This window comes from Genypterus blacodes, unplaced genomic scaffold, assembly GCF_046128005.1.
Source record: "Genypterus blacodes isolate CSIRO-AG114 ecotype Tasmania unplaced genomic scaffold, CSIRO-AGI_Gbla_v1 ptg000040l_1, whole genome shotgun sequence".
Lineage (NCBI taxonomy): Eukaryota > Metazoa > Chordata > Actinopteri > Ophidiiformes > Ophidiidae > Genypterus > Genypterus blacodes.
The window spans coordinates 2,294,344-2,310,873 of NW_027466853.1; the positions used below are offsets into that span (position 1 = coordinate 2,294,344).

General features: G+C 40.4%; 1 protein-coding gene across 1 annotated transcript in view; it reads left to right on the plus strand.

Annotated features, from left to right (window-relative positions):
* Positions 1-16,530, plus strand: part of ascc3 (activating signal cointegrator 1 complex subunit 3) — an 80,474-nt gene that overhangs the window by 16,735 nt on the left and 47,209 nt on the right. Inside the window, exons 9-10 of the mRNA XM_076148424.1 lie at positions 13,222-13,425; positions 15,870-16,010. Of these exons, the coding sequence (XP_076004539.1) occupies positions 13,222-13,425; positions 15,870-16,010 (345 nt within the window). The remainder of the gene's footprint in view (positions 1-13,221; positions 13,426-15,869; positions 16,011-16,530) is intronic.

Here is a 16,530-nt window from a genome sequence, read left to right on the forward strand (position 1 = left end):
ATTCCATTAGACAAGTTGATGTGTGCCAGAGCATTGTACAGTGGAGACAGTAATATGTTTTTGTGATGATAAGGCTGAGGCTTTCATGCAGGCTACTTTCTTCCTTGTCCAGTCCCCTTGCTTTTATGTACAGTACTTAAGCACATACGATTGGCATCAGGAAGCCACTGCAAAAGTAAATGCAGTTACAATTACAAGTTCAGCTTTTACAAGGTGACACACCTCCAACCTGCAGCCCCTGCCTATTTACTTCAGTCAGACAAACCACAAAAAGGATTAGATTTCCTTGTTTGAGTCATCCAGAAAAAGTTGGGGAAAAGGGAAAGTGAAAACTGACTGGCAGGTTGGAATTTACCTCATGACCATGTTGAGGTTAGTCATGGCAGAGTTTAATGAGTTATTGCCAAATGAACACGGAGCTATGAATTGTGAATTGTTATAACAAATAGCAGATAAGTGTTGCTGCAGGAGACCCCACCAAACGATCCAAAAGATCTCTTATCTGCTCCGGCCAATGTACTGTATATCTAGATGTTAACTATCACCGCTTTGAAATCAGATGTGTAATTACATTGATCATGTAAAGTGAGTGTACAAGTTACATTATGGACGTCATCTACTTTTGCATCTTTGTTCATAAATGTTGAAAATATGCCTGAACTATTTGCTAAATCAGCATAATCTCAGCTTTACATTGGCAATCATTACATGTTTCTAGAGTATAGAGATGCCAGAAACAGAATATCTTAATGGTTGAGTTTGGGTGGCAGAATGATTCACAGATGAGCCCCTTCCCACAGTAGCTGATTTACAAACCCCAGTTAGAAATAAGTTGAGATACTGTCTAAAACAAATCACAAATATATTATTATAGTTTTGAATGTGGCTTCACAATGTGCCACGTATTTCTGTGGGAGTCTGGACTGTAGGCGTGCCAGTCTAGCACACACACTGTTTTAACATGAAGCCACGTTATTGTTTCACGTGCAGATTTTGGCTTGTTTTTGTCTCAATAAATAATAAGGGATGTCCCAGAAAAAGATGTCATCTTGTTGGCAGCATATGTTGCTCCAAATTGCATTCAGCATTAGTGGTTCCTTCACAGATGTGCCACTACCCATACAATAGGGACTGACAAACCCCTATACCAGGGGTCTGGAACCTTTTTGACTGGGAGAGTAATAAAAGCCAAATATTTCTCAATGTATTTCCTTGTGAGCCATATAGTATTTAATAAAATTGAATGCAACTTCATGCGTGCAAGTAAGACATACATTTTTAAAGTATAACACATCTCTGAGTACTTATAAAAGCGCTATATATAATACATATCTTTATTCTTCTTAATAATATTGCGCCTTACGCCTTCAGATCAGCAACTTCCAGCTCAAAGTCTCCGATGGAGACCCCGGGGATGCATGTCAGGTCGACTTTGTCCACTGCATACTCATGTGGATGATTAATTTAAAAAGACCAGTGCGCTCACAAAATTCTCTAAAACGCTCTTTGAATGACTGCAGGAGATTGGACGTAAAGCCAGCTAGCTGCTGGAGATCAAAATGTTGAGTGGGGTCACTTGCTTGCACTTGCACCAAGCATGCATCTCTAAATTGTCGCAGGCTTTCAAAGTGCAGAAGACGACCTGTTTCAATGTGCCTGAGAAAGAGTTCCAGCTTGCTTTCAAATGCAAACACTGCTTGTTGAAGGGATAAGACTGTATTTCCAATACCTTGCATTTTCGCATTGAGCTGGTTCAGATGGCCAGTTATGTCCACGAGATAGTGAAACTGCAGGAGCCACTCGGTGTTGCCTAGCTCAGGATGCTTGACGCCTTTCATTTCGAGAAAAGTCTGGATTTCACTCAGGCAAGCTGCAAAACGGCTGAGCACCTTCCCCCTTGACAACCAACGCACATTCCTGTGTAAAAGCAGACCGGGATAATTATTCCCAACTTTGTCTTACAGAGCTTTAAACTGGCCATCATTTAAAGATCGGGCAACAATAAAGTTGACCACTTGAATGACCAGCGACATCACCTCACCAAGCTGCTTACCACAACTCTGAGCACAAAGGTGCAGAATGCAATGAAAACTTAGGATGGCTCTATTTTCATGTTCACAAAGAAGCGCTTCATATCCTTTGTTCTTCCCCAACATACAGGGTGCACCATCAGTACACACAGAAATAAGATTATCCATCGCTAGTTTTTTTTTTTTTAGCGAACTCCATGAAAGACGTGAATAAATCCTCTTGTTGACCCTTTCATTGGCAAAACAGCTAAACTTTCCTCACGCAGTGTGTCACCTGCAGCATACCTCGCAATTACACTAAACTGAGATAAATGGCTCAACATCTGTTGACTCATCTAAAGCAAGAGAAAAGTATGTCCTGGCTTTTATGTCCTTAATTTGTGTTTCCTCGACTTAATTTGCCATCATGATGCTACGAGCGTGAACAGTTCTTGCAGACAGAGGCATGTCTTTTATTCGTTTGATTATCCTGTCTTTATTTGAGAAGTGATCAAACAGTTCATTGGCCACATCAAGCATGAATGTTTTGGCATACTCACCATCTGTGTATGTCTTTCCATTCCTTACTATTGCCAAAGTGCCAGCAAAGCTAGCCGAATTCCCGTCACCTTGCTTGGTCCATACACGTAGTTGCTGCTGAATGGTCTGCACTCTCTGCTGTAGCTCTTCGCATGCCTTTTTCCTGCTATCCCCAGCTGGATATTTCGATCAAAGCTAATTTCTGTTAAATGTTTTACTATGAAATGACACAGTATACTTATTTATTACTTGTCAATCTTGTTATGTCAAAATTGTTGGGGAGCCATATGTCATCGAAAGAGCCATATGTGGCTCGCGAGCCATTGGTTCCCAACCCCTGCTCTATACCATGACAGACACTGGCTTTTGAACTTGGCTTTTGAACATTAGTACCAATCCCTTTCGTCTTTGGTCTTGGAAACACGACAATCTGAAAGGTTGAGTGGTCGGACCACAATACATTGTTCCCACTGTGTATCAGTCCATTTCAGATGCGCTTCTGATGTATGGCTTCCTCTCTGTGTTGTACACTCTCAGTTTGCATTTCTAGATGCAGCAGTGAACTGTGTTTTCTGACAGTGGATGGTGAAATCCTTAAACTCTTGCAATCATGCTTTGAGAAACATTTGGTGAACCTTGCTTGAATGGCCAAGCCTTTCATGGGTGCTCATTTTATACCCAATTATGATTGCATCACCAGTTACCTATTAACCTGTTTAATGGGAATGATGAGACATGTTTTGAACATTCCTCAACTTTCCCAATTTTACATTGCCCCGTCCCAATTTTCTGGAAGGTGTTGTTGCCACATTAGAATGAATGTATTTTTACAAACAAAATAATTGACCAGTTATAACATTAATTATCTTGTATTTGTATTGTTATAATAATAAAATAAAATAAAATAAAGCTAACATAATTTTCAAATCACTGCTTTCAGTTCAGGAACATTCAACAACCCGAACACACAAGGAGAACATTTGCGAACAGACGCACTTGGTCTGCATCCTTAGAAGGACATGTCCTTTGCAGCCTCTGCAGGTTACGTCTCTGAGGCTACAGTTACACTAGTCATTTTCTGCGACTTCTAGAATCAGATATTGAAAATCTGATGAATATCCGATCTCATCATGCCAGATTGAGTAGCGGTTACACTTTGACAGTTCAATGTGACCTGCCTGTTAAGAGTTCAAATTGTATTTCATTATCCCGCTACAACAACCAGAGAAGACATTGTGAAGAAATGGTGTGGAAGATGTTGTGCTCCTTTTTGATGTGATGATGTTGTGATTGAGCCTGCATGAGATGCACACTGATGAGGTGGCAGCAGCGAAGACATGTTATTGAAGCAGGTGGACTCACGTCCAAAACTTCCCTGATTCCGACTGAACACTCAATTTCTATATGGGAAAGCACACCTTCAATCACATTTGCTATCACCTGCAGCCTCTCCTTTACAGTCAGCACACTCGACTTCATGCCCCCTACGTTTCTCTGTGTAAATAAGTGGCTGTTGCGCTCTGGTGGTTAGCCATGGGGTCTACTACCATGCCATTGGACATTTGTTTGCGTTGGGTAAAGCATCTGTTGTGTAGATCCTCCATATGGTGTCTGAGGAAAACATAGTGGAAAGGCGTCTTATGACATGTTTCTGGTGAAAACGTTTTGACATGTCATATTGCGGTTACACTAGGGACTAACCAGGTACACAATAACTAGGAGAAAAACTGTGGAATAGTGGATTTTGATCACCTACACCAAGGGGGAGGGGTGAAGGGAAAGGAGTGGAATGATACCAAACGGATAAACTAAGCCAAACCAACAGTTTGTCAGACAAGACAAATAAGACCTACTCCTAACTAGCTACTCTGACTACCCAAACAAAAATACAGAGGGTGGCATCACTCCTAACATAGTGTGTCTAGACAGCAATAAATTCCTTTGTCTAGGAAGTGGATAGTGCCCCTTACCTGTTCCAATTCCCAATCCACACAAACGCAAAGGTGGAAGCAGGACTGAATAATATCATCATACTGAGCAACATTCATGAAACTGAACACAACAAGGTAACGGCAAAAACAAGGACAGAGAGCCAAAACAGGAAATGCCAAATTGTTTACAAGTAGTGGGCTGCTTCTACCACCTGGTAGTTTGGCAGATTGGTTGTTGCAGCACTAGCTGTCTTCTCAGTGGGGAAACACTAGGTCACAGGAACCTGAATTAGAAAGTAAAAGCAGAGATAGGAAGAGAGAGACACAGGAAACCAAAACATGTCTGCCACATGCAGGAATGTAACCATCAGATGTGCCCTCGGTTACACTATGTCACTTCATGCAGCCTAGTGTGATGGGATATGAGAAAAGTCTAACCATAACCTGAGACTCTGTCTTAGATTTGTATCTTTTTAGTTTCTTTCTAGGTCTGTAGCAGCTGTCCCTTCATATCTGTAAGACCCTCTGTAACAGATATAGATTGAAAAGGAGCCTCTGCTGCTGAATGATGTAAATTGGCCTCAGTCAAGCTGCTGCTCTATTCATTAATGTAAGCCTGGGCAACACTGAAACAAAGTGCCTCACTCCTGAAGTGCCTGCACACAATGCCTAATAAGTCTTTATGTGATATTAGGGAGGTGTTGAAAGGCAGGATAAAAAGTCTGATGCTCACCCTCCTCAAGCAGTTTACACTGAGTGCCGACTGTCATTTATTGAGAGCTATAATGGAAAATGGCTGTGCTGCGTTTGGTATGCCTTTAATAGCTGTGTGAAACATTAAAAGTGGGGAATTTATTGGGGCGCTTTTTAACTAATGAATCAGTGTTTGACGTCCTACATTTGCCACAGTGGTAAAAGCCTTCCTAATTTATTCAAATAAATATGTTTCCCAGTGTTTAGTAGTACTGATGGACCCAAGATATATCCACAGAGACCTACAATACTACATAATCTTCACCTCTTAAACATTCTAAACATTCTGCCAATTGATTAAGTAATGCTGAAAGCTGTGTTGTTTTGAGGGTACAGGAGATTCCAGTGTGGCTTTGGAAGGCATATAACAAATTGCTTTTCTTTAATGATTAATGTCATGTTATTCTGCAAAAGTTGTACCTATGATATCTAACAGCATTGCGGCCATCTGAAGCTCCAGGGTTACAGCATCCACAGAGAATGCATGAAACTGTGGGTGATCGTTAATTGATATTGCTCAGCATAGTCAGAGGTGATTGTAGTAGCTGAGCAGGCCTGATGATGTGGTCATCAAGCCAGCTCAGGCAACCTATATTGCCTTCCGTTCTGTGATCTCCACCCTGACCATGCCTTCTTTGAGTCTGCTTGCTTTTGCTTTCTGTTGGCCAGTGAAGCAGAGATTCATTATGCTAAGGTCTGCAAAAATAAGGCCTGAAAACCACTCAATCCATAATTAATCCACCTGGAATGCATTTCCTGTTCCATTTTTGTGTGTTCGACTTAAGAACACACACCTGGTTCTGCTCCCTTACGCTTTCAAAGCAGTCAAACGACATCTGTACATCATGTCCATGTCTTTGGTGGTGTTTGGTTCTATATTTTGAATTGAATATCTTAAAGTAGTCATGTCTCTTCCTTCAATCTAGGTTTTTAGGGATCTGTTGGAACCACCCTCCTAACTTGGGTTACCGTCCCTGGTGTTTGTCCACAGGCTCATATTCTTTCCGTGCACATGGTATTATGTAAAGTTGTTGCTTATCAACACAATGGAAGCTTAAGAATTAGCTTGTTTTCTTTTCTCTGGAACAGTGGTCCAGCCCCCCTTGATGGAATCCTATGTGCCTTGACAGATGTTGCTTGGTGTGGATCATCTGAGTTGATTTTTGGATTTGTGTTCTTTCCCCCCCCCCCCTTCTGACTGTGTGGTCTGAACTCCAATGTGGAGTGACAAACATAATGATGACTATTAAGGTAGTTTCTGGCTGGTGATTGGTTCCCTGATGGCAACATATTGGATTTAAATCTGCTGTCACTTCTTCCTGCTTCCAACCAGTTTGTTGAAAAATCTTGTTCTAAATACTATAGAATAATCAGAGCGCTTGTCCTCACTGCTATAAATGGCAAAAATGTGATTAAGCTGTATACATGCACAGAGTCAATAGGAGTCCACCGCTTTCAGAGTAAACATGGTGTGTCGTGTAATAACAGCATGAGACGTGTCTGCCCATTGAGGAAATTCACATGGAGGTAGCATAGGTCGATTAAGATGTTTACATGCCTTAAAATATGGATTTTTCAATGGCGTAATCTAGATCTGTTGAGTAAGCATATTTCCATTTGTGCTAATGTCAATAGCATTAAGGTGTGCACATGTCATTTTGAAAAAACTCAATTGCCTTAATCAGGGAAGAATGTTTTAAAATGCATGTAAATGTGAAAGGTTCTTCAGTAGGTGATTACCTCTCTCCTACCAACTTCCATATCTTCCTCTCCCACTGTTTGGATAATCTTCCTCTTTTTCCTGTTGTTCTAAAGAAAAGAAAAGGTCTTGTGTGCTGCATCTGAATCTTATTCTGTCAAACTCAAACGGCATATGTTGTGCATAGATTTGTGCAGTTGTGTTCATTTTGCATGTGTCTAAAGCATTGACTTTGCAGATTAGTGTGTGTGGGTGTGGGTGGGTGGGTGTTAGAGGAGGGGGGGGGGGGGGGGGGGGGTCATTTAGTACTCTGTATGCAGGCTTGAAGCATGTTGATAAGCTGCTTGCAAAAACTGGCAATTAAAACTTGATCACGCTGTCAATTCAAACGGAATGAAATGGAACCAGAAAGTAATTAAAAGGATGGCATGAAAATGACAACAATTATATCTTTTACCCTCCCATTACGATGCACAGTGAAATTTAATTAGTTTAGGAACATATTGATATAGACTTGAACAGTAAACACACCAGAAAATAGCGACCACCACAAAAATAAGCAGCTGATTCTTTTGTATCTAGAAAAAGCAGCCATCTCAGTTTTGCTATTAAATGTGTAAAAAGGGAGACAAATGGATATGGACAACATTTGTTGTTTAGCTCTTGCTGTTGAATCTACCTGTTTTATCTACCTTTGTTGAACACACTTATTGTAAGTCGCTTTGGATAAAAGCGTCTGCTAAATGATCGTAATGTAATGTAATGTAATGAATCAGTGGTGCATCTATGTGGGAACAGTTAGTTTGCTTGAAATGGCTGTTGGATTGGTGTTATATTCTCAGTCCTCCCAGTTTACCCGTATGTCCGTAGGCTGTGTCCACTGTATTAATGAGACGTCAGCTTCCATCCCACTCAATGCCGGCTGTGACGGGATGATGGGCACTTTCTTAATGGTATTCCACCACTGTGTACAACTGCTTACACTATTCAGAAAGCATACATCTCACTCCCTCACTCACTCCCTGCAGAATGTTTTTGTGTTATGAGACAATTATTTAACCCACCAGTGTGTATGTTTCTATACTAGCCATCTGGATTCAGCGTAGCTTTCACTATGCATTTTATGTTTGGGTACCTTGCATTTGGTAGCCTTTTGAATTGACCTTGGCATCTCCCATGGTGAGGTCTGTTTGACTCAAAGGCACGTTTTTCTATGCATGATTTAAACGTAGGTTAGTTGAGTAATTTCTGTTTTTAGTGAACTGTATTGTACATAACAGATAATGGCATAAAACCTTAGGATTGAGAAGCTGTACAGGAGTAGGGTGTATTGGATTTGTGGCTTGATTTCACAAGCCACAATTGTAACAATCTAACCCTAACCCTGACATGGTCTAGTGCAGGGGTGTCAAACTCACCCCCCCCACCCACCCCCCCCCACACACACACACACACACACACACACTTAAGTAGAACAAGTCCAATTTCAACAATAAACAATTATAACAATAAGGTACATATGAAACAACTTGTCAAGATCTAGAAATTATTTTAAATATACATACATTTCCACATCTGTGTAGAAATGTCAACTGAACTGACTCACTATCTGTGGATAACTCCAAAAAAGTCTTTGAGGAACATAAAGTTTAATTCTGGACAGTTACAATTTTCTTTTACTGACAACAATATAGGAGAGAAATAATAATAATTACTTATAATGTGCTTGCTATATGGACAGAAATTAAAGAGAAATTATAATCAATAAGAGAAGTAAAAGGCTAAATATTCAAAGACATTTCCAGAACAAACACGCAGCATTTACTAAAAAGTACAAAGCAGGAAATGAACGTAAAAGAGCGATTTGGATACTGCTGTGGAAAGCTGGGGAGAGCAAAGTGCTCAAGACGATCGATTTGAGACGATCGTAAAGCATGGAAAGCTGTTTACAGACAGAGATTACATGAAGGAATCATTCACTGAAAAATCTGAGAATCTATCCTCGGAAATCACCTTCGTTAAGCGCTGATCTGACGCTGATGTGGAAACGCTGCATTTTAGTGGCGGGATGCCGTCACTTCGCTGGACACAAAATTGACATGCGTTATGGGAAATGTAGTTTACGGAAAATGTATGCTTAAAAGCGGCATAGACGTTTATTTGCTCTCAGGAGCCACATAAAATGATGTGGCGGGCCTTGAGTTTGACACCTGTGGTCTAGTGTCTCCCCGATGAAGCCCTGCTCAGCACTAAATAGACAGATTGATTTTTCACCGACTGAGTGTAATACTGTGATGATGAAGTGTTACCTTAATTATTTTGAGCAGCTTAGATCTCTCTCACAATAGACCACGCTCAATCATTCACACAAAAACACCCTAAACACCCTACATCAGAGGTTGGCAAACTGGGTCCCGTTGCGCTTTTTAATGTGGCCCGTCAAATGTTGGTACAAATATGGACGGATCGCCGAATTCAACAGGAAAAAATACCGGCCTGCTTAAACGGATAGAGGATATGGTGAAAAGGGGAAAACTCTGAGCTGGATGTAATTTTCCTACAATGCATTTCGTTGTATTGTCATGTACAATGACAATAAACGCTATTCTATTCTATACTCCAGTGGTTCCCAAACTTTTTCGGCAGGGAGTCGCAGGTATCGCGAGAGTCCGATGCTACGTAGATCGTTGGCGGGAGCAATGTTATGGTTACGGGTTACGTATGAATATATGAATGTACAGTGTGCCAGAGACTGGTGAAAATAAAGCTGCCTCTGCGAAGTTTCGGAGCATCAACTTCGGCCCTGGAGGAAACATCTCCCCTGTGCTATTCGACCACGGTCTGGGAGTCGAACAGGAAAATGTACAGGGCGCGCCCCCACTATGGGGACCACTGCATGAGGAAGCCCTGTGCAAGTCGGTATTGCAGCTTGATCATGTAGTGAAGCCAACAATGTGAGAGCCTTCTTGCCATAAATCAATCCAAATTGTGCTGTTGCATCCCGGACACACACTTACACACACACACACAATTGTTGGCTAGGGAGAGACAGGGAGGAATGCAGTTGTGAGAGGGAAAGTCAGTGAGTCTCTTGTTGTTGTTTTGGGTGCGCTCCCAACCTGGGTTTAGGTGTATAAATAGGGAATAAACTTGCCATTCTGTTGACATTAACCATACTCCGTATTCCTCTATTATAATAATAACAGCATGTTGAACACGGTTGCATGTTGGCAATACAGAAATTATGTAAAAATAAAAGGAAGAACGGACAAAAAGTGCATTCGGTGAGCATTTGGGGAATGTATGCAATAGCTTTACAGGTAAATTGTGTAAATTCACACTGGCCCAGCCCGTCTGTCAAATTTAAAAAATCATTGTGGCCCCTGAGCCAAAAAGTTTGCCCACCCCTGCCTTACATACACACCACATTCCTCTGCTACTTCTTCATGTTAGATGTTTGTAAAAGGTTTCTGAACAATACAAGTAGTTTTTCTGTACATGATGGACCTATTCCAATTTTGACATGAAATTAGATTTTTGTTTTGTCAGTGGGTACAAGTCATTGACTCCAATGTTAAAATATTCAGATTTTTCCAATTCCAATTTTGGGTGTGTCACTTAGGCAAAGATTCTTTAGAAACAGCCTAATATAAGGACCAGTCCTAAAGTGTTTTTTGCTGGGTTTATTTTGTTCAGTCACTGGAAGCTGTCAGGGTCAAGGGTCAGTGAGGTCTTCTACTGTATGGTTGAAGACTATGAAGAGTGCGAGAGCACAGCTGAGAATCCCACACTCAGACAGTTAGTCCTGAGTGATATCCTTTGTGTTGGTATTTAACTGACTTGATTTGAAACTGTGATGATAAAGTGTTACCTTCATATTTTGAGCAGTGTATACAGACCACACGTCAACAAGGTGTATACTTAACCAGCTCGTGTACTGGTACTAAACACAGACTACAGTAATGGGTTCTAAGATGTTCAAAATGGACATACAAAAACATCTCTAGTAAAATGCATCCTCTTCGTCAGACAAACCATCCCTTTCCTCTAACTCCACAATATAAACGCACTTATTGGAAGTCGCTTTGGATAAAAGCGTCTGCTAAATGACTGTAATGTAATGTAATGTAATGTAATGTAATATTGTCCCCGAAACCTCTTCAGTTGTATAAAACATTTTTGGATTGCTTCGATGGTTTTAAGACAAGTTTAGTTGTTGTTCTCTGTGGCTTTCTACAGCGGTTATGCACCACCTGCGCACAAATTTGACAACTAGTAAACAACAGCTGCTGTAGAAACCCTTCTATTAATTGCGTTGTCTTTTACTTTAGTTATCCAGTGGTAATGACTGTTCTTCATGTTTACCTTAGATATATATATAATGTGTATATATATATATATGTGTATATACTATATGTGTATATGGATGTATATGGGGATATATACATACATATATATCCCTCTTCAGAGGTTAATTTACCATTGAACCTCTAGCACTCATCTTAAAAAAATATTCACAGACAACATTAGTATGTAAACAGCGTATCAAATGAATGACTGAGATAATAAAACGAATGTGTGGCAGAATCAACAGAGTGGAATTTAAACAGCTGATTACAAATGACAAACGAGCGATGGTAGAAGCTAGAAGGAAACTATCAAACGGTCAGATTTTTCTTTTAATTCAAAGCTAAATGACACCAACCCTCAGGTCACATCTGTAGATGATCAGCAAGAAGGACCTGGTATTGCTGAAGCGATGTCCTCTGCGATGTGACCCAAGTCCCAGCGCAGCTGGTGGTCATCTCACGACTTGCCAAGCGATGACATTCTCGCCAGAGAGTAATGAAGGTGAAGCCAGATAGAAGGGGTTGTCAGCAGATTTTCTCATCTGATCTGACCAGAGTCGCTTTAATAGAGTCTCTTTATGTGGAAACTGCCGGCACACAGTTTTCCTCAGGACCTCATCTGACCGGCTGCTTCCAGTGTGAGTGATGTGAGTGATCAGCTCTGAGTTGTAGATGACAATCAGCTTATTACAAAGTAACTAGGAAAATAACGTCGCCATTTTGATTTCCATAAAACTGAGTTTGTTAAAAATTTTAAAAATTTTACTTCTTGATGCCACTTGAGGGCAGTATCATAAAACCAAACATTTACCAGCCTAAACTATATCCTTGTCAAGTTGGCAAATCTTTACATGCATTATTTCCAGATCACATCCTTACTAAAAACTTATTGCAAAATTTGCTAAAATATGCGATGAGACAGTGGAAAATAACTTGTTGAGTAGAGGTTGGGCGTGGGTGCGTGCCGTTCATCAAATGAGGAGGATGAGATGGCGAGAGAGAGTGATTCGGGGTGAATCTTTAAGTTATCTCATCAAACTATATTGATGAGATAACCTTTCACAATACCAGAGTCTCTCTTCCAAGGGACTCTTTGTTCCTGAATACATGTCTCTGATGAGTCTTGATGCAGGTTAATCCCTCGGATTGGATGAGTGTCTGCAGAGGTGTCTTAAATTCTTGCCTCTTGACACAGTAGGAGGTGAACGGAGGGTGAATGACAGTCTGTCCAGTGATGAACTGACAACTTTATTGTGTGGAGATAAAAAGGTGACACCAAAGCACATCTTTGGAGGTTCAGCCGTGTCCATAAAACCTTCCTACTTCCTTCATGGGGTTACTGTCAGAATCATATTAAACAGAGCAACCCCTCCTTTATCCTAATGGTTACAAACCAGTTTGGTCTCAGAGTCGTGCAGCAAACACACACCTTAAACTGATTTTTAATATTCCAAAGAGGGATAGCAGTGGGAAAGTCCTTGGGTCCCCTACAAAGTACTGTGTAAATTATGGAAATTAGACCAAGTAATGTCTACAGATTAACAGCTGCATCTCTACTATGCAACCACTAATTACCTTCTGGTGGCATTTTGGTGGCATCTCTGCTGGTCTATGTCCCAGAGGAGCTTGCACTCTGTTGCCACTTACTGCTCCATCTTTGATTATTGTGATCACTGATTTCTTTATTTATGTTTTGTTTCTGTACATATTGTAATCATGAACTGTCAAAAGAAATACTACACGATCAATGATGATGTTAAACTGTACAAACATTTGAACAATACTAGGAAGCAAAGGTCAATGACATGGAGAGCGGTTGTGTCTGGTTATAGACTAGTTCTCATTCAGTATGCAATAAGAAAAATAATGTCGAGCTTTAATACTACTTATACAGTACATTAATACATTCTCTATTTGTGTTCCTCTTTGTGCTCGCTCAGATTGGGAAGCTGGTGTTTCAAGGGATGAAGAGCCTGAATAGGATCCAGTCCATTGTATTTGAGACTGCCTACAATACCAATGAAAACCTTTTGATTTGCGCTCCGACTGGTGCCGGCAAGACCAACATCGCTATGCTGACTGTCCTTCACGAGATCCGCCAGCACGTACAGCCCGGCGGCGTCATCAAGAAAGACGAATTCAAGGTTTGAGACTGACACATAAGCATGCACACACACAGTTTGATTACATGTCTATCATCTAATGCTTTAGTACCACTGTACACAGTAGCATACGTCAGTTCACCTAGACTGAATGTAATGTAAAATTTGTCTCAGTTTTAGTTAATCAAATCTTATATATACAGTATGTGTATATATGTTTATATATATGTGTGTGTATATACACAGTATATATATTTATATATATATATATACAAAGTGCAGTGAAAAAGTATTTGCCCCCTTACAGATTTCCTCTGTTTCTGCACATTTGTCACACCTAGATATTTCAGATTATCAAACAAACTTTAAAACCAGACAAAGATAACATGAGTACATACGAAAAGCAGTTTTTAGATGATGATTTCATTAATTAAAGGAAAAAAGATATCCAAACCAACCTGGCCCCATGAAAAAGTAATTGCCCCCTAAAAAACACCTGCAATCAAACGTTTTGAATCAAAAGTTTTGAATCAAACTTTTTGGATTACTGGCAATGAGTCTTTCACGTCCCTGTAGAGGAATTTTGGCCCACTCCTCTTTGCAGAATTGTTTTGAATCAGCCACATTGGAGCGTTCTCAAGCATGAACGGCCTGTTCAAGGTCATGCCACAGCATCTTAAGTCCGGACTTTGAATAGGCTTTTTTTGAGCCATTCTGAGGTGGACTTGCTGGTGTGCTTCGGATCACTGTCCTGCTGCATAACCCAAGTGGGCTTGAGCTTAAGGTTACGAACTGATGGCCAGACATTCTCCTATTCTCCTTATTATGGCAAGTCGTCCAGGTCCTGAAGCAGCAAAGTAGCCCCAGACCATCACACTACCACCACCATGTTTGACTGTCGGTATGATGTTCTTTTTCTGAAATGCTGTGTTTGTTTTACACCAGATATTACAAGACGCACACCTTCCAAAAACTTCCACTTTTGTCTCATCAGTCCACAGAATATTTTTCTAAAAGTCTTGGGGATCATCAAGATGTTTTTTGGCAAATGTGAGACGGGCTTTTGTGTCTGTCTAACTACAATGCCACACAGCCAAGAGAACTCACAGATGATGAAAAGTCAGGTCCGAAAGGGTCAACACAGAGGAACAAAGACATTTATAGAAATACTTTGTTCTAAGCTGAATGACTAATAGAAGGAACTATGTGAATCTATCCATTGTATAGTGTATGCACCAAGACCTTTCCTTTTAAGGTAATTGCAGCTATGATCAGGGCAGAGCGTAACATCCAGCTGTGTGTTTGCAGCACAGGCTTGGCTGCTCAGAACCTTGAGGGTGGTAGGACTGCTCGTTCAAAGTTCCTGATCCCAATCTTAGAAAACTAAGATGTTCAAGAACGGCACAAGGATGGTGGTGGTACAGATGATGGACATGTTGATTGAGTGCGAGATTGCTGTAGGGACAAAACAGGGGTCAAAGGATCTTCCTGCAAAGGATTCCTCAATAGTAATAATCCTACTACTAATAATAATAATAATTTGAATTTCATACCCAAAAACTCCCTCAACCAGAGTTTTAAATTTTGTGGATGCAGTCAGTACTTACTTTTACCACACAGTCTGTTATAAGTGTTATAATAACTGTTACTTTGAAAGGGGCTAACACTGCTTTTCACTGAAAACTGGCCTCAAACACTCTGAGACACTGGAGATGCTCAGATTGAATCGCACTTGCGGTGTAATTTTCTCATTCGTGGCCATTTCACCTGACAAATCAAGTCAGCAGGGAATCCCTCAAATGACATGCTGTCCCCTTTTGTTGTATGTTCATGGCATCACTTCAGCTTCTGTATATATCTACTGTATTAGTTTGTCCTTTTAGTACATTAAAGTACTTTAAATTACATTACAGTTAAAGTGTAGACTTTAAAGTGTCTTTAAATGTTGCTCCCAATGATGGATGATGGAAAACAAGATTACACTGTGAATACTTAATATAGAAGAACAGCAAAGTGGTTGAAATAAGGGATGGCAAAAACAGGAAAATAGACCAGTGAATATATACACACAATACCTGCTATTGGCAACTCTGTCTAAAAATATTGGTATTGGGCATCATAAACCTGTCAAACCAAAGCACACACCCAAATGAATTATTCAAACTTAAAGAGGCTTTGTTCTCTTCATGATGGCTTGTACACATACACAAAGAATCCCACACACACATGCACTCTCTCTTGCACACACTCTCACACATCTATTGCATATGTTGTTAGCCACAATAGCCACTTTCTATACAACGTTTCCATGCAAGTGGCTGGCATCATATTTCTCAATATATTGTGATTTGTGCTGGTAGCCAAGAAACAAATGATACTGCACTGTTTGCTCACTTATCATCACAGTGTCCTTCCAGTCCCTCTCCTCTGTACCCCCTCCCTACCATCCTCCTCCTCTGAATTAATCTCTCTCTCTCTCTCTCTAGATAGTGTATGTGGCTCCTATGAAGGCTTTGGCAGCTGAGATGACTAATTACTTTAGTAAGCGATTGGAACCTCTGGGCATTATAGTGAAAGAACTCACTGGAGACATGCAGCTCACCAAAGGAGAGATCCTACGAACACAGGTACACACACACACACACACACACACACACACACACACACACACACACACACACACACACACACAAAACATAGGGGTCGGGAACCAATGGCCAGCGAGCCACATATGGCTCTTTCGATGACGGCATATGGCTCCCCGACAAATTTGAGTTGACATCTTTTAACAAGATTAACAAGTAATAAATAATTATACTGTGTCATTTCATAGTAAAACATTTAACAGAAATATGTTTTGAAAATAAAATTCAAAATATAAAATATTCTGATCTATTTTAATCTGTCGATACCACCATTCAATTTTCATTGGATAATGCGGCACGTCACGGGTCGTTGTAAGGTCAAGAAATAAACATCCCTCCTTTTTGTCAGATAGCCAGCTAGTTTATCTGCTTCAACCCTTACGACGGAAAAGAATGTTGTTTGTGGAGAGCGCAGGATCTGCAGTATGTTTAATATGCAATGATAAAATTGCATCGATGGAACGGTCAAATATAAAGGCACTTCGATACGCACCATGCTTCA